Here is a 20,484-nt window from a genome sequence, read left to right on the forward strand (position 1 = left end):
TGTCCAGGGCACAGCTGGGAGCTGGGGGGGGGGGGGGGCTGTAACAGGCGGCAATAGTGAGAGACATTTCTGGAGAGATGATTTTTTTAAATTAGAAGCTCGAACTGTTTGGGCATAGACCTGGAAAGTATGACAGAACTATGCAGGCTATCTCTGCAGTAGATTGTAACTCCTCCCCCTTTGGCAGTTCTATCTTGACTGAAAATGTTGTAGTTGGAAATTTCAGAATTTTTGGTGGCCTACCAAAGCCAGGATTCAGACACGGCAAAGACATCAAGGTTGGCGGAGTGTGCTGAAGCAGTGAGTAAAACAAACTTAGGGAGGAGGCTTCTGATGTTAACATGCATGAAACCAAGGCTTTTACGGTTACAGAAGTCAACAAATGAGAGCGCCTGGGGACACAGGGCCTGGGTTAACCTCTACATCACCCGAGGAACAGAGGAGTAGGATGAGGGTACGGCTAAAGGCTATCAGAACTGGTCATCTAGTGCGTTGTGAACAGAGAATAAAAGGAGCAGATTTCTGGGGGTGGTAGGATAGATTCAAGGGATAACGTACAGACAAGGGTATGGTAGGGTGCGGGTACAGTGGAGGTAAACCTAGGCATTGAGTGATGATAAGAGAGGTTGCATCTCTGGAGGCACTAGTTATGCTAGGTGAGATCACCGCATGTGTGGGAGGTGGGACAAAAGAGTTCTCTGAGGCATGTTGAGTGGGACTAGGGGCTCCACAGTAAACTAAAACAATGATAACTACCCTAAACAACAGTATAAAAGGCATATTGCCATTAGAGAGACATAAAGGGAGGCATAAAGCAATCACAGGTGTTGATTGGGAGAGCTAGCTAAGACAATAACAGGTAAGACAACAACAGTTCATCAGCTAAGACAACAACAACTGGTAAAATGGCGATGTATGGGCAGAGAGGGTCAGTTAAATACACACAGGGCCTGAATTCGAGGCTGGGGCCGACAGATAACCAAAACAAACAAAATGGAGTACCGTGATTAATGAACAGTCCAGCAGGCATCAGCTATGTAGCCAAGTGATCATAGGGTTCAGTGAACAGCAATATATGAAACAGGAGGGAAACTAGGTACAACATACTATCAAATCCACGCCTCGCTGGAAGCCCCGCCTTCCACAGGTGATGAGAGTGAGGCTTGGATTTATTCCTTAAATGTAATACCGCTCTTCACCGACCCAGGAAGGTGTTGTACCTCGTTTCCCTCCTTCAGGGAACAGTAATTATAGTCATAAAGTTACACTCCCTTTCAGTCGGTCAACTTCGGTACAACATACTATGGGGAAATAAAATCATTCCCCAACTTACCCAAACGGATACTAAATGAAACGGCCCCTGGCAGACCACCCAGACCTGACCCCGCAAGATTGTTGTCAATTTATTAATTGTCTTTTGTTTGAAACACTCCTGTCAATGTTGAGTAAGGACGCACACCTTATTACCCATACAGAAGTAGGACTAGTCTACCTGGTTACACATATATAAGTAGGACTAGTCTACCTGGTTACACATATAGAAGTAGGACTAGTCTACCTGGTTACACATATAGAAGTAGGACTAGTCTACCTGGTTACCCATATAGAAGTAGGACTAGTCTACCTGGTTACACATATAGAAGTAGGACTAGTCTACCTGGTTACACATATAGAAGTAGGACTAGTCTACCTGGTTACACATATAGAAGTAGGACTAGTCTACCTGATTACACATATAGAAGTAGGACTAGTCTACCTGGTTACCCATATAGAAGTAGGACTAGTCTACCTGGTTACCCATATAGAAGTAGGATTAGTCTACCTGGTTACCCATATAGAAGTAGGACTAGTCTACCTGGTTACCCATATAGAAGTAGGACTAGTCTACCTGGTTACACATATAGAAGTAGGACTAGTCTACCTGGTTACGCATATAGAAGTAGGACTAGTCTACCTGGTTACACATATAGAAGTAGGACTAGTCTACCTGATTACCCATATAGAAGTAGGACTAGTCTACCTGGTTACCCATATAGAAGTAGGACTAGTCTACCTGGTTACACATATAGAAGTAGGACTAGTCTACCTGGTTACACATATAGAAGTAGGACTAGTCTACCTGGTTACCCATATAGAAGTAGGACTAGTCTACCTGGTTACACATATAGAAGTAGGACTAGTCTACCTGCTTACACATATAGAAGTAGGACTACTCTACCTGGTTACCCATATAGAACTAGGACTAGTCTACCTGGTTACCCAAATAGAAGTAGGACTAGTCTACCTGGTTACCCATATAGAAGTAGGACTAGTCTACCTGGTTACCCATATAGAAGTAGGACTAGTCTACCTGATTACACATATAGAAGTAGGACTAGTCTACCTGGTTACACATATAGAAGTAGGACTAGTCTACCTGGTTACACATATAGAAGTAGGACTAGTCTACCTGGTTACACATATAGAAGTAGGACTAGTCTACCTGGTTACACATATAGAAGTAGGACTAGTCTACCTGGTTACACATATAGAAGTAGGACTAGTCTACCTGGTTACACATATAGAAGTAGGACTAGTCTACCTGGTTACACATATAGAAGTAGGACTAGTCTACCTGGTTACACATATAGAAGTAGGACTAGTCTACCTGGTTACACATATAGAAGTAGGACTAGTCTACCTGGTTACACATATAGAAGTAGGACTAGTCTACCTGGCCTGTGTGCAAATGTAGGTCTATAAATGTGCCCATTTGGGGATGTCTGATAGTATTTCTGATTGTCTTAATGCACCACCACTAATGAGCTGTGGAGCTTCTCAATTTATTTTTTTCTTCACCTCAAACAGCAAGTAAACAAAGTCTAATCAAAATCAATTGCGTACGACAATAGTTCCTCAAAGTATTTTCGTAAAATATTTCCACTCGGCATGAAAGGGAAAAATGTAATGCTCTGATTCAGTGGAAATGTCAAAATACCTGATTACTTCTTATCCTTTGCACAAATAGCCGACAGCTGTGTCTGTCCCGAACTCACTTGAGCGGGAAACTCTGATCTGATTTATAGGTGATTTCTAGGATATTTATTTTTATCAGGATATTTTCTACCTGCAGGCTGCAATGTTTTTATTTGTTGGCTTTATGAAGGCTATTTTTACATAGTTGGCAATAATAGTTACTTGTAGATTTGTATAACTTTCATTTAGATAGAATATAGGTTAATCAGACAATGATTTTGAGATACTATATTATAAATTAAATGAAACTCTTCCACAAAAATGTGCATATGAAAATCATAACTGGCACACAGATTGTTAGAAATGGTTAAGATACATTGGCACTGCAACTGGAAAAAGTTTGATGACCGCTGGTGTAGTCTATTACTGAAAACGTCAGGAGCAAAACGGCAGTCGGTTAGAGTTTTTTCTTCTTCTGGTCAGGTTATATTGATGACTGGCTCCCTCAAGTAACTTGTGTGTCTTAATTATTTAATCAAAAAAGTTACGTACATATAGTTGATTTTATTAAAACACATGGGGCGATTGGTAGAAAGAACAGATGACTCTTGGTTGACCAAGATTTATTTTAGTTGGGGACAGCACTAGAACATGATTTTGGGGCTCCCGAGTGGCGCAGCGGTCTAAGACACTGCATGCTTGAGGCGCCCTGGTTCAAATCCAGGCTGTATCACAACCGGCCGTGATTGGGAGTCCCATAGGGCGGCGCACAATTGGCCCAGCGTCGTCCGGGGTAGGCCATCATTGTAAATAAGAATTTGTTCTTAAAACTGACTTGCCTAGTTAAATAAAGGTTACATTTAAATAAATAAAAAAGTGTTTTATGACAAATCGTTTTTTACAAATCCGTCAAGGCACCAACTTTGAGAAGGGTTTAAAACGAAGGTTTCAAACCAATTCATGAATGTAATTGAATCTAGGTATGTCTTGCCTTTAATGTAATGGCATGAAAAAAAAAATTGGCTGAATATTATACAATGACTTATCAACAGCTCTAACAATGTGCCTCCACAGGAAATCTACACTGGCAGTTATAGAATATACTATATATCCTAGAAATCTGGTTAAACTATCATTATGACATCATGGATGAATTCTAGAATATACTATATAGCCTAGAAACCTGGTTAAACTAATCATTATGACATCATGGATGAATTCTAGAATACACTATCTAGCCTAGAAACATGGTTAAACTATCATTATGACATCATGGATGAATTCTAGAATATACTATATATGCTAGAAACCTGGTTAAACTATCATTATGACATCATGGATGAATTCTAGAATATACTATATAGCCTAGAAACCTGGTTAAACTATCATTATGACATCATGGATGGCCAGTCTTTGTATTCATAGTGCAGTGAATTCAGGGGGTTGCCCTGAGCTGAACTCAAATCTGGGTCCAGTGACTGTCAAGCCAACACCTTATAACTGTTACACCAAGATGTCTGAACTTCTTGACGAGGTCGCTAGGTGTTGAGTTACGGTTTCTACAATAGCTTTCTCTATGAATTTAATGTAATGGCATGAAAAGTCATTGTGTAATATTCAGCCAATTTTTATCAACAGCTCTAATAACGTGATTAATGGTTAATTCCTGATTAATGGCCCGGAAACCTTCACTGGCAGTTATAGAATATACTAATATATATATATATATATATATATATATATATATATATATATATATATATATATATATATATATATATATATATATATATATATATATATATACACATATATATATACATACATACATACATATATATATATATATATATATATATATATATATATATATATATATATCCCCCCGCCTAGAAACCTGGTTAAACAATCATTATGACATTATGGATGAATTCTAGAATATACTATATATCCTAGAAACCTGGTTAAACTATCATTATGACATCATAGATGAGTTATAGAATACACTATATAGCCCAGAAACCTGGTTAAACTATCATTATGACATCATAGATGAATTCTAGAATATACTATATAGCCTAGAAACCTGGTTAAACTATCATTATGACATCATAGATGAATTCTAGAATATACTATATAGCCTAGAAACCTGGTTAAACTATCATTATGACATCATGGATGAATTCTAGAATATACTATATAGCCTAGAAACCTGGTTAAACTATCATTATGACATCATAGATGAATTCTAGAATATACTATATAGCCTAGAAACCTGGTTAAACTATCATTATGACATCATGGATGGCCAGTCCTTGTATTCATAGCGTAGTGAATTCAAGGGGTTGGACTCAAACCTGAGCTGGACTCAAACCTGGGTCCAGCAACTGTCAAGCCAACACCTTATAACTGTTACGCCAAGTCTCTGGGCAGCCATTTTGTTGCTGTTTAAAAAAAACAATAAATCAACCAATCTGCAGTTAAAACACTGTTTTGGTAATAAGATGATGGATGGGTCTGGAGAAATGTAACTGGTCTCTAATTCATAGACAGACCTTTGGATGCAAGGACCGACCATCCATGATATCAACATTATAGTTATAACCATGTTGAGGCTATACAGTGTTGATTTACATTGTTTCTAAACATTGGAGTAAAAAAAAGCTTATTTGGGGTTCTGATGGGGTACAACAGTTGAACTAAGCTCATGAGGCATGTGTTATATTCTTCAACAATCAATGGTTATAAATAAATAATTTAAAAGTCACAATATGAATGTAGCAATTGCAGATTTCCCCTTTAACACCACACATCAGTTCAACTGCAGAGTTTGTGCCTCTGTCTTTAAGACAGTACTTACTAGTGTTAATCAGGGAACGGTTTCTCAAAACCATCTTACGGCAAAGTTCACCGTTAGAACCATTGGACGCCTTAAGATGCGTTTGGAAAACCGGGCCCAGATATCCAGTTACCTCCTCTTCTTCCTTTTTCGATGTGACAGTCATCTCCCCCTCCTCCTCTTTCACTCCAAAAACAGCATCCTCCTCTTCTTTTACTGTAACATCTTCCTCCTCCTTCACTCTGAACGCGTCTTCCTCTTGTTTAACTGAAACGTCTTTCTCTTCTTCTTTCACTGTAACCTCCTCTACTTGTTTTTGTATTGTAACATCCTCCTCCTCGTCTTTGACGAGAGCTTCTTTCTCCGTCCAGCAGACCTCTTCTTTAGCAGGAGGAGAGTAGCTTAGTGAACTCATGTTCGGAGATGTTAGCTAGCTAGGCTAATGCTAACTTAACCAGCCCACTAGCTGAATAATAACAACAACACCGTAAATATGAAATTAAATCGGATAACTAACTAGACGACAGTAGTGGGTTTAAAACACAGTGTCTAATATACACTAACGCGTCTAAAGAGCTTTATCGGTTCGGCTATTTTGTCTAGCAAGCTACCGAGGTGGCTGAATAACTGTTACTGCTGTTGAAAGAAGAGTTCCGTCCACTAGATTATACGTCACACCAACAGCATTACCTTAAATTCCCAGACCGCCATCTGCTGACTGGAGTGGGTAACGCAGTTGAGTAAAATGTTTATTTTATTGTCAGACAAAAAGTTAAAGGGTAGGAATAAGGGACAACGCTGGTCCTAAAATATTCATTAGCCCCCCCCTAAATAAATCAATATCAGTCAATATATTTTTTCTGTGATTTATTTTTTTTCATCAACCGTTCCATCGCATCTTAAACTTCTTACTGGGCGGCACTAGGACCGGGGGAGGCTGCTGCTGCACTAGTGACTGTTAGACTTTCTTCAGCAAAGATGGAGGACAGAAACACTAGGAGAGAGGGGTACGCCTACAAAGAACTGAACTGGATCAAAGATGGAGGACAGAAATACTAGGAGAGAGGGGTACCCCTACACAGAACTGAACTGGAGCAAAGATGGCGGACAGAAATACTAGGAGAGAGGGGTACCCCTACACAGAACTGATCTGGATCAAAGATGGTGGACAGAAATACTAGGAGAGAGGGGTACCCCTACACAGAACTGAACTGGATCAAAGATGGCGGACAGAAACACTAGGAGAGAGGGGTACCCCTACACAGAACTGAACTGGATCAAAGATGGCGGACAGAAATACTAGGATGGAAGCAAATGTAAGGGATTATAACGTCATAACGAATCATGCAAAAACATGTACATGTTAGTTAATGTAGAGACAAACGATTATGCATTTTTTTTATCGTAAAGTTCATTTACGAAAATTGCGAAACGCTTTATTGACTAGCTAACATTAACCAGCTACCTGACTAGCTAACATTAACCAGCTAGCTGACTAGCTAACATTAACCAGCTAGCTGACTAGCTAACATTAACCAGCTAGCTGACTAGCTAACATTAGCCAGCTAGCTGACTAGATAACATTAGCCAGCTAATCGACTAGCTAACATTAGCCAGCTAGCTGACTAGCTAACATTAACCAACTAGCTGACTAGCTAACTTTAGCCAGCTAGCTGACTAGCTAACATTAACCAGCTAGCTGGCTAGCTTTATGGGTGTTGTGACATGAGTATGAAATTGTCATTCTGGTTGTTTTAGGGACTCCTGAAACAACCAGCAAACCAGGCTGTCGTTTTGTGAAACAGTGGATGTATAGAATCTAGCTAGCTGAAGAATTCACTGCAAATTGAATGTACAATTTTGTAAGCTTGCCTTGCTGATATTTGCCATGCAGATAGATGAAATAACGTAGCTAGCTATGTTCTTGCTTATTGTGCAGTGGATGATTATAATACCTGTATGTCTATGGATGTGTAGCTAGCTATCTAGCCGATCTGTGTATGGACCCAAACGTTTGGTATACATATTAGTTCAGAACATATGAACCTCAGCTATCATAGCCAGTTGTATCAACTTCAAAACAGCCTGAATGACATTAATGAAGCCTATGGATTGAGTAGAATATAATATCATGTTGTGCCAAGGATGCAAGTCGTATATACATGTAGTTATTACCATGCATGAGATCCCCACATTGTAGCCTGTACATTTTAATATATTCACTGATCATGTACTCTACCTTGGCAAATAAAGGTGCAGTTTAGGTATGAATGTCTTTAAGATTATTTTTCAGTCATATCCAATACCAGGAGTATCAAATTCCCATCTTTGAATGACGCTGTGTCTGCACGTATGTATTCCAATTATACACTTCAACAGTGTTAACCAATCTTGGTCCTGGGACATCAACGGTTACACATTGTAACTAATAGACTAGAAACAGGATTTAACTAGTTAATTCATATATACAGAAATATAATGTTAAAAACAGAACACTACACTTCCTATGCATCATGTAAATACTCTAACACTGGTTCATCTCAACATCTAATGTCCTTCATCTGCATTGATCTGATAAACACAGGATAGGTGGAGTATTTCATCACATTACACTTCATTTCAACCAGTAGAGAATGTGAAACGCTTTATTGAAAAGCTCATTATACAAGTGTTATGAATACAAGTTCAATCTGTCCTTCAATGCACATCTGTTGTGCATTATAAAAACAGAGGAAGAAAGAGGAGGTGGTGAGAGAGGTGTAAAAGACAGAAAGGGAAAGAGGTAAGCACATAGGAGCATGGAAGGCAGCACATGATTAATGAATCACAGTGCTACATAAATATTCTCTCAGTTCATCACAATTACATAATAGTGTCTCTCGTCGGCCCAAAGGCTCTTAAAAGCAGGTGAGGTGGCGATGATGGGACTGGGGGTTGGCCTCCTCTCACATCAAAACATACCTGCAGACGAGAGACAGATGGAGAGAGAGAGCATGTTTAAACCTTGTGTTTTTATTTTTTATTCTAACATTGTTAGTCATCAATCAGGAGGTGAAATGCAAAACTGACCTTGGATCATTAATTCTGGGACGACTGCATTTCTATCTGTATTTCAACGTAAAGCATCTCTTTAATAATACTTCCTGTATAATATAAACTGACCTGGGATCATTAACTCTGGGACTACTGCATCTCTATCTGTATTTCAATGTAAAGCATCTCTTTAATAATACTTCCTGTATAATATAAACTGACCCGGGATCATTAACTCTGGGACTACTGCATCTCCATCTGTATTTCAATGTAAAACATCTCTTTAATAATACTTCCTGTATAATATAAACTGACCTGGGATCATTAACTCTGGGACTACTGCATCTCTATCTGTATTTCAATGTAAAGCATCTCTTTAATAATACTTCCTGTATAATATAAACTGACCTGGGATCATTAACTCTGGGACTACTGCATCTCTGTCTGTATTTCAATGTAAAGCATCTCTTTAATAATACTTCCTGTTGACCTGACCAAGTGACCTCTCACCTCTGATCATGCTGTGCCCTCTATGTAGCCAGTTCAGATGCAGGAGGGGTTCACCAACACAGCTGATATAACCTAGAGGATTTAGGGAGAAGAGGAGAGAGGGATGAAGTGAAGGAGAGAGACTGTTATTGAGAAAATAAGGTAGTTAAAGCGACAGTGTTCAACAGGAATCTGTGTGTGGCCTCACCTGGTGTCCACACCACACTAAGTGGCTGCAAAGGACTTTATGCTGAAAAACATGAACGGACACACAAGGATAAACAATATAGCGTAGTTATAGAAATAATGAAGTGTCTTACTATTCTCCATGGTTGGCCCTCTTGCCTGTTCTTTGAAGGTGGAAGGAGCCACAGTTATACACCTGAGCCTGTTTACTGCACAACACAATCCATCAATCAGATAGATAAATGAGTGTGAAGGTGTGAGTTATAGGGTGTCTAATTGTTCTACATTTTTTCAATATGGGTGATTTAAAATAGCCTGTTTTGTTTTTGTACAGACATCACACACCCTTACCTAAACTGCACCCTCACCTGAGAAGTAGAAATCAAAGGGAGAGAAACTGGGAATTGAATAACTGCAGTTGACATAGCTCAGTAAATGGAAGAATACTCTTATTGCAATGTGAATGGCTCTTAAAAGAGCTTTTGGTTGTGCATAGTGACGTCTATGGTGTTGCCAGGGAACAGCACCCTCTTTGAAGAAGTAGGAGGTGAAGATCTCCTGCACACGGATTGCCTCTCTTGCTGCATTGTTGGACCCCATCCTTGAAACATCCTGCAGAGCAGCAGTCTCCTCCTCTGGCACACGGCGGCGAGCTGCAGATCCCCTCCTGGTCCTCGTGTCCATCCTCATGAAGTTACGCAGGACACAGGTAGCCTTCACACACCTGAATTCCTCCAGGAGGCAGTCCCAGATGACCCTGGTCACCCAACCTTGCAGTGCCCTACAAGGTAACTAACTGTAGGCAATCGTTTTGAAGAAATCTCCAGTTACAAGGTCTCTGTAGGAATATGGAAGACAATGTAATTATTAGACTGTTACATCACCAGGTCTTTGTGGATTACTAAAGTATAATATCCCTGATAACAAATCATGATAACATTGGATTGATAGATGCATGGGCACACATATGTACATGTGTAGCATGTGACAATAACAGGATCATATCAAGGAGGGCATCACAAATGAATACATAAATACCACTTGAAGCTTGATGATGAGTTGATCATTTGAATCAGCTGTGCAGTGTGAAGGCAAAAACCACAATGTGCCCCTCTGAGTCCCCAGGACTGAGAACCACTGCTCTTCATTGGGACCTCTTCATATGTAGACTGGCTTTCATAGAGCTCTTTATCTGAGGACAGAAAACCTCACAAGAAACAGACTTCATTATAGTCAAATTACACCACACTGAATATTATGTTACTATTATCTCCGTCCTCACTTCTAGGGACAGGAACTACACCACAAAAGTACCTGCCCTATCCAGAATAGCCTCCTCTCTCACTGACAGTTGGGGCTGCTATCCTTTCACCCTCCTCCATGGCTGTTAGCTAGCTACCTACAAATGCATTTGGAGTTTGTTTTTTACAGTGATAAATACATCAAGATAGCTAGCTAATATGAAGTTAGATAGGTAGCTGGTGATATTTAATTAACTTAGCTATCTACCTATACAGTATTTGAAGTTGGTTAGATAACTAGCTAGCCAATTAGCAGCTCATTTGAGTTAGCCTGCACTGTAGCTAGTTAGCTAATAATACATCGTTTTTTTTAACATTTTCAAAATCTATTTACTTACTTACTTGAATAGGTTCTCCCAGCCATGTGGACAATTAGAAACAGGGCAGTAAAGTTTGTCACCAGAGCGTTTTAGAGGATATTACTATTGAACTATGTACCCATTTAATAACCAGACCTTCATACAAACTTGCTCTGCTGAATTCTTGACGGAGTCACAATGGGCGGCCTAAGAGGCATCTAGTCCATCTGCTGACTGGACGCAGTTCAGTAAAATGTACATTTTATCTTCAGACAACAAGTTAAAGGGTAGGAAGCATGAGTTTTTACTCACCAGTGTAACAACACAGTGTGGTTAAAGACTTAGTAACTGAGTTGTATTCATGATCTTGTTTCCTATAAGTACAAACAGTTATGTTTTTGCGTTATTACATATTTCTTAATTTATTTCCGGATAACTTCTAAACTACCCACTATGTGCTACAGAGTTTTTATGCTAGCTCTGTAGCTAGCTCCAGCTTGTCAACATTAGCCACACCTCATGCTTTCATATACTGTGCGGTTGTGTTATAGTGCAAACGATTGGTTTAGTATGAAGTTCTACATTTGAAGGTATTTCTGTTGTAGTTTACATCATAGGGAATTGGCTGGTCCTCCATATTACATCACACCTGACTTTGTCATTCTTCTGAATTCTGATTGGTTTTATGTAATAACTCCAAAAATAGAGCAGTGAGGTGTTACTTTGCATTGGGACTTAAAAATATTTTATTTTATATTTTATAAACAATACAAAACATACAAATGACAACATCATACAAACATTAACTACATCACACCTTCCCAGACCCACTAGAACACACCTCCATCTCCATTAACTACATCACACCTGCCCAGACCCACTAGAACACACCTCCATCTCTATTAACTACATCACACCTGTCCAGACCCACTAGAACACACCTCGATCTCCATTAACTACATCACACCTGCCCAGACCCACTAGAACACACCTCCATCTCCATTAACTACATCACACCTACCCAGACCCACTAGAACACACCCCCATCTCCATTAACTACATCACACCTACCCAGACCCACTAGAACACACCTCCATCTCCATTAACTACATCACACCTACCCAGACCCTCTAGAACACACCTCCATCTCCATTAACTACATCACACCTGCCCAGACCCACTAGAACACACCTCCATCTCCATTAACTACATCACACCTGTCCAGACCCACTAGAACACACCTCCATCTCCATTAACTACATCACACCTGCCCAGACCCACTAGAACACACCTCCATCTCCAGCGCATCACTCTCCGCCACATGGCCTCAAACTGCACCATTTCATTTCTCTCTGTCGCCCAGAACTTTACATTTTTAGATAATAAAGTGGTTTACCTTTCTATTGCGTTAACAACAGAAGATTGGTTGACAGTTTTTAAGTACAGTACTTAAGATGATTGACGAGAAAACCATCGAGTATCTCACTGCACCCTCATATGTCATGTCTTGAAATATGCAGACAGACGGATTAAAAGTAAGTTTACATTGTACTCCTTCTGACAGCCAACTTTCTAACTCCTCCCATAACTTTATAACGTCATAACATTCCTAGAAGGATTATTGAGTCATTGTTAGTTTTACACTGAAGACATGACTCTGCCGTTGTGCTGTAGAATTAGGGGATTTTGTCTCTTGTATAATAAGGGACTATCATCTGTCCCAACATCACAGGCCACAGACTTTGATAAAGACTTCCAAAAGTTTTTCCGCAGTTTAGGATCAACTGAGTTAAAAAAAGGGGTTTCTCCTTGTGCACCTGCCAATGTAAATCCATTGAACGAGACAAGTTACCAGACAGGACATATTGCTAATGCTCTTCCTATTGATAACCTGAATGACAGTTAACTTGTGGGCGGTGGTGGTGATGACGGCCTATTGGATGACGTCGTCCATCGGGATTCCCCCAAAAAAGAAGACGCTCTGGATTGATCACTGGAGTCAGATGTGAAGGAGGAGGTTGATCATCAGGAGTCAGATGTGAAGGAGGAGGTTGATCATCAGGAGTCAGATGTGAAGGGGGAGGTTGATCACCAGGAGTCAGATGTGAAGGAGGAGGTTGATCTCCAGGAGTCAGATGTGAAGGAGGAGGTTGATCACCAGGAGTCAGATGTGAAGGAGGAGGTTGATCATCAGGAGTCAGATGTGAAGGAGGAGGTTGATCATCAGTGAACCTCTAGGATTGTGGCTGGGCTGGTGTTTACACTTCCAGCTTGGTCATATATTTTGATACATTGAATGTTGATATTGTGAACCTATGTTATATTTATGTACCTCCTGTTTCAGGAAGTGATGTCACTGAGTACTGCCACTATATATACAGTGCATTTGAAAAGTTTTCAGTCCCCTTCACTTTTTCCACATTTTGCTACGTTATTCTAAAATGAATTAAATCAATATTTTACCCTCAATCTACACACAATACCCCATAATGACAACACAATACCCCATAATGACAAAGTAAAAACAGGTTTTTATAAATGTTTCAGATGTAAAAAAACAACAACAACTGAAATATCACATTTACATACAGTACCAGTCAAAAGTTTGGACACACCTACTCATTCAAGGGTTTTTATTTTTACTATTTACAAAAAATGGTTACTACAATATATTTTATATTTGAGATATTTCAAAGCAGTCACCCTTTGCCTTGATGACAGCTTTGCACACTCTTGGCATTCTCTCAACCAGCTTCATGAGGTAGTCACCTGGAATTCATTTCAATTAATAGCTGTGCCTTGTTAAATGTACATTTGTGGAATTTCTTTCCTTCTTAATGCGTTTGAGCCAATCAGTTGTCTTGTGACAAGGTATGTGTGGCTCTCATGAGGATTGCCACAGGAAAGGAAGACCCAGAGTTACCTCTGCTGCAGAAGATATGTTCATTAGAGTTAACTGCACCTCAGATTGCAGCCCAAATAAATGCTTCACAGAGTTCAAGTAACAGACACACCTCAACATCAACTGTTCAGAGACTGCGTGAATCAGGCCTTCATGGTTGAATTGCTGCATGCAAAAACACTGTTTACAAAAGCTTTGTTAAAGAACAAGAAGGCCAGCACATTGTTTACAAAATTTTTTGCTTTTCTTTAAAAAACAAGGACATTTCTAAGTGACCCAAAACGTTTGAGCGGTAGTATACATCTACATGATGTATTGTTACACCATGTAGGAGCAGTATAGACCTAGTCTGTTCATTATATACATCTACATGATGTATTGTTACACCATGTAGGAGCAGTATAGACGTAGTCTGTTCATTATATACATCTACATGATGTATTGTTACACCATGTAGGAGCAGTATAGACGTAGTCTGTTCATTATATACATCTACATGATGTATTGTTACACCATGTAGGAGCAGTATAGACCTAGTCTGTTCATTATATACATCTACATGATGTATTGTTACACCATGTAGCAGCAGTATAGACCTAGTCTGTTCATTATATACATCTACATGATGTATTGTTACACCAGAGGTCAGTGGGGGACAAATTGTTGATAAAGATGAGATAAACGACTCTATAAAATAAAGAATTGAGCTATATTGTATGTAAAAAATAAAAGGAAATTCTATTATTTTATACTAATACAATTGCTCAGAGAAAGAGATATAGTTTAACATGTAATTCTCAAAAGGTAGGGGTCTGAATTATACCCATGTTTTCAATACTCCAACACCCTCCCCTTGGGAGGATAACGACACTCAAATGTTTTACGAGATTTGAGAACACATTGGGTGGGATCTTATTCCTCCATACAGAATCTCTACAGGTCCTTGATGTATTTATTCAGCGCTTATGGACTGCCCTGTTCAATTCAAACCACAGGTTTCCAATGGAGTTCAAGTCCGAAGTCTGAGAAAGCCATTGAAAATGTTGCTTTTGTGCCCAATTGACCATTTCTTCGTGGATGTTGATGTGTCTTGCTGGAAGATCCACTTTTGGCCAAGTTTCAGCCTCCTAGCAGAGAGGTTTTGGGCTAAAATATCCTGGTAGTGGGTAAAGTTTAATTTAATTATTTATTTTATACAGTCATTTTTGCTCATCTTTATCAAGGGTATCAATAACTAGGTGCTTATTTTGATATCTAGTTATTTGACTGAATCAGAAATACAGATGTGGAGTAGATGTAGAGTTTGTTTTAAATTCTCATAAAAAATCTGAACTAATCAAACAACACTTGTTGCTCTTTGTGTAACCGATGTGAAAAGGCTAGTTAGTTAGCGGTGGTGGGCGCTAATAGCGTTTCAATCGGTGACGTCACTCGCTCTGAGACTTGAAGTAGGGTTTCCCCTTGCGCTGCAAGGACCGCGTCTTTTGTGGCGCGATGGGTAACGATGCTTAGTGGGGTGTCAGTTGTTGATGTGTGCAAGGTTCCCTGGTTCGAGCCCGGGTTGGGGCGAAGAGAGGGACGGAACCTACACTGTTACATTTGGACGTGTTGATATAATATTCATATTTAATGGAGAGAAAAAACGTTTCCCTAAACTGCTTTATAATATTATAATTCAATGAAAAAAAAAAGTTTTCCCTCCTCAACTGCGTTTCCTCCCTCCAGACAGCAGATGGCGATATGTGTCTTTCAGGCGATGTTTCTAGTGTGACGTATAATCTAGTGGACGGAACGCTTCTTCAACAACTGCAGCCACCTCGGTAGCTCGCTAGCCGACAAAGTCGGAACATTCAAGTTCTTTAGACAATTTCGTGGTTTATTTGCTACTATGATTTAAACATACTTATGTGTAAACAACTAGCTACCCCATTTAATTTCATATTTACGTTGTAAGTCAACTAGCTGGCTGGTTAAGTTAGCACTAGTCTAGTCGCTAATGCTAACTAGCTATTAACCCCGACCATGAGTTCACTAAACTACTCTCCTCCTGTTAAAGAGGAGGCTGTTACAATACAAGTAGAGGGTGAAGCTGAGAAAGCAGAGAAAGACGCCTTCAGAGTGAAAAAGGAGGATGTTACTGTGAAAGAAAAGGAGGAAGATGCCGAGGATGAAGTGAAAGAAGATGAAGACGTTTTTGGATTGAAGGATGAAGAGAGGGGAGATTACTGTCACATTAGAGGTGGACGAAGAAGAGAAGACTGGAGAACTGATTAACACCAGTAAATACAGTGAGTACTATCTAATAAAACAGGGACATTGATCTGATTAACACCAGTAAATACAGTGAGTACTATCTAATAAAACAGGGACATTGATCTGATTAACACCAGTAAATACAGTGAGTACTATCTTATAAAATAGGGACATTGATCTGATTAACACCAGTAAATACAGTGAGTACTATCTAATAAAACAGGGACATTGATCTGATTAACACCAGTAAATACAGTGAGTACTATCTAATAAAACAGGGACATTGATCTGATTAACACCAGTAAATACAGTGAGTACTATCTTATAAAACAGGGACACAAACTCTGCAGTTGTTGAACTAATGTGTGATTTTTAAAAGGGTTTTCTACACTCAAATGTGTTTTTGTACTGTCGGAATTGTTCATGATGTCCTTTCCTGTTGAAAAGGGATATAAATACAGTAAATTATAAACACACTAAAGGGAAACAAATAAATATTTTGAGCAAAATAGTGTTTTTTTTAGACAACTGCAAACTAGAAGGAGTGAGTGATGTCATAGTAAGGCCTTCAAGGAGTTGGCTTGATGGGAAGTCGTGATGTCATCCAATAGGCGACTGATCTTCATGTGAATATTCATTATTCTTTTTAAAATCCTTCCTGTTCTGTCAAGTTGGTTGTTGATCATTGCTAGAAAGCCATTTTCAAGTCTTGCCATAGACTTTCAAGACGATTTAAGTCCAAACTGTAACTAGGCCACTCAGGAACATTCAATGTCATCTTGGTAAGTTCCTCCAGTGTAGATTTGGCCTTGTGGTTTAGGTTATTGTCCTGTTAGGACAGTTTTTTGTATTCAGATCTCTGAAATGCTCTCTACCTACGTAACATTTAGTGTCTCCTTATGTTACGCTGGGAAAATAGTTTTCATGGGCACAGAAATCCTAAATCATTTCAGAGTTTGCTAAATCCAATGGTTCTAACCGAGAGTCACCTTAACTTTATTGACAACACCCAAATGGATACTGTCATTAATGTGGTTCTTCAATAATTACACATAATTCTTAATACTGTAGCTGTTTAGTTAGTCACATGTTCAACTATCATCAGCTGATCCAGGAAATCATTTTCTGAATGACAGTCACATGACAAACATCACGACATGCAACAACAACCAAAGTGCTTCTTCATTCATTACTCTGGTAAAGACAGTTATGCCGTGCTCCACGTTGGATCCAAAATTCCTAACAAATTGATGTTTATAAAGTGTTATTGTCTGCTTGATTTACTGTAGGGTCCTGTTAGTCTGTTTGGACACAGAGATACTTAGCTCATAATGTGTAGAGAACTGTTCCTTGATGGATAGGCTATTGTACAACACACAGAGATATTTTCCTATATTTGTTGTTAGGTGAAGTTATGGGTCCTACAGTAGGTCTATGTTATTGTTAGGTGAAGTTATGGGTTCTACAGTAGGTGTATGTTGTTGTTAGGTGAAGTTATGGGTCCTACAGTAGGTCTATGTTATTGTTAGGTGAAGTTTTGGGTCCTACAGTAGGTGTATGTTATTGTTAGGTGATGTTATGGGTCCTACAGTAGGTCTATGTTATTGTTAGGTGAAGTTATGGGTCCTACAGTAGGTGTATGTTATTGTTAGGTGATTTTATGGGTCCTACAGTAGGTCTATGTTATTGTTATGGGTCCTAGAGGACACTATGTATGTCATGCAACAACAACCAAAGTGCTTCTTCGTTCATTACATAGGTATGTTTGTTGTTAGGTGAAGTTATGGGCCAATTTGGCAAACAGTGTACAAACCCTCATTGTCAGGCTGATGGAAAAGCCAAAGAGCATTTTACTGGTTGAAGTGTTTTTTAAGTACAAAGTGGTTGAATTTGCGATGACGACACAAACATTATATTAAGCAGGACATTCAAACGAGCCTTACAATTATAATCCAAAGTAGTTTGAAATGCACTCATAAGCAACCTGGAAATGGAGGTTACTCCCCTGAGTTTACATTCAGAATACATTGTGAAAAACTAAAATCTTTGCTCACCATTTTTGCTCCAGGCAGATATACTACATCCATAACTAGTGGTTTCCTCATTAGCAGATATACTACATCCATAACTAGTGGTTTCCTCATTACCAGATATACTACATCCATAACTAGTGGTTTCCTCATTACCAGATATACTACATCCATAACTAGTGGTAACCTCATTACCAGATATACTACATCCATAACTAGTAGTTTCCTCATTAGTAGATATACTACATCCATAACTAGTGGTTTCCTCATTACCAGATATACTACATCCATAACTAGTGGTTTACTCATTACCAGATATACTACATCCATAACTAGTGGTTTCCTCATTAGTGGGGAGGTGTTTCTACAACCAAATTGCATGTGCATCGCCCTCATGCCGCAATTTTAGCAAATACAGAAAGGGGCCTATATTGGAGACCAAACGTCGTCTGGCACACTGCTTAGAGTTTCAACAACTTTAACTTATTTACAGCCTGCAATCATCGATTTCACTACTAATGTGAAAACAAGACTAAATATGACTATTGTTGCTCATTTTAAGACAATTGTCAAATAATTTTAACATTCATTAGACGTCAATTGTTTTACAACATCATGGCTACGCTGTTGGCATCCCCTTTTACAGTGGATTTCCACTGTTGTGGGCCTTTAACCATCTGTCTGACTTTGTTGTTCACACAGGAGAGAGATGGGACTATCGTGGAACCTCTGGGGAGCCTCAACAACCTCATGATGCTGACAAGGCAGAGAAGAGTCTCTCCAGATCAGAACACCTCAAGAAACACCTGCAGAAACCCACAGGGAAGAGAACTCACTCCTGCTCTGACTGTGGGAAGAGATTCACCTCATCAGGCATTAAAATTCATCAGAGAACACACACAGGAGAGAAACCTTATGGCTGTGATCAATGTGGGAAGAGTTTTGTTCAATATAGCCATCTGAAGATACACCAGAGAACACACACAGGAGAGAAACCTTTTAGCTGTGATCAATGTGGGAAGAGTTTTGGTCATTCAACCAGCCTGATATCACACCAGAGAACACACACAGGAGAGAAACCATATAGCTGTGATCAATGTGGGAAGAGTTTTACTCAGCTAAGCAACCTGATATCACACCAGAGAACACACACAGGAGAGAAATCCTATAGCTGTAATCAATGTGGGAAGAGTTTTGTTCAATCTGGTGATCTGACAGTACACCAGAGAACACACACAGGAGAGAAGTATTGTAGCTGTGATCAATGTGGGAAGAATTTTGTTACATGTAGCCTTCTGACAGTACACCAGAGAACACACACAGAATAGAAATTGTATAGCTCTAATCCATGTGAGGAAGAGTTTTACTCAGTCAAACAGCCTGGTACAACACCAGAGAACACACACAGGAGAGAAACCTCTTAGCTGTGACCAGAGAGAATCATATAAAAGATCTCAGATCAAATATCAGAAAATACATGAAGGAGTTTCATGATATCAATGAATTAATGTCAAAATGTAGAATGTTTTAACATTGTACTAGGAGTATTTTAATAATGTCACAATGTAGAAGCCAAAATGTTTGCCTCTTTATCAATTGATTTCAAAATGATATGGATGTTAGCATCAGGGGAAAAACCCAGGCTCTGAATTGAAAGTTGTGTTGAGTTGTGTTGGCAATGAGTACTATGGATGAGTACTATTTATGAGATTTAACAAAAAGTGACTAACACAAAAATTGTTGTGTTACACTTACCACGTTGGTGACGCACTGGAATCAAAATGCAACACTTCAAAATGTAGCTAGCTGTTTTCTACAAATTGTCCTCTGACCAGGGATGTACACCTTACTCCCAGATTCCGTGTGGTTTTTGAGCTGTTAGTTTTAACAGGACATGTAACCTCATCTCCCTCCTCTCATACAATTGATTTCAACATGATATTGATGAGTTATGACAAATTAGTGTTGCGTTCCTTTGTTTAGCGACCCCTAAATTTAAATGCATCTCTCCAAAATGTAGCTGACTGTCTTCTGCAGGTTGTCCTCTAACCAGTGAGGTAAAATATATCTCCCATTTCCATGTGTTTTTTTAGTTGTGTTAGTTTCAACAGCATGTACAACCTGATTTCCCCCCTAATCGATATCAGTGATTTATTGCTACTTGTCAAAACAACAGCGTTTCTGGTGCTTGTGCAGT

General features: G+C 39.2%; 1 protein-coding gene across 1 annotated transcript in view; it reads left to right on the forward strand.

Moving 5' to 3' along the window:
• Window positions 1-19,531, forward strand: part of LOC115186511 (zinc finger protein OZF-like) — a gene marked incomplete at its 3' end in the record, with an annotated part of 84,174 nt that extends 64,643 nt beyond the window's left edge. The window contains exon 3 of the mRNA XM_029746131.1: window positions 19,185-19,531. Within this exon, the coding sequence (XP_029601991.1) occupies window positions 19,185-19,531 (347 nt within the window). The remainder of the gene's footprint in view (window positions 1-19,184) is intronic.
• Between the last annotated feature and the right edge of the window lie 953 nt (window positions 19,532-20,484).

This window comes from Salmo trutta, unplaced genomic scaffold (assembly GCF_901001165.1).
Source record: "Salmo trutta unplaced genomic scaffold, fSalTru1.1, whole genome shotgun sequence".
NCBI classification, from domain to species: Eukaryota; Metazoa; Chordata; class Actinopteri; order Salmoniformes; family Salmonidae; genus Salmo; species Salmo trutta.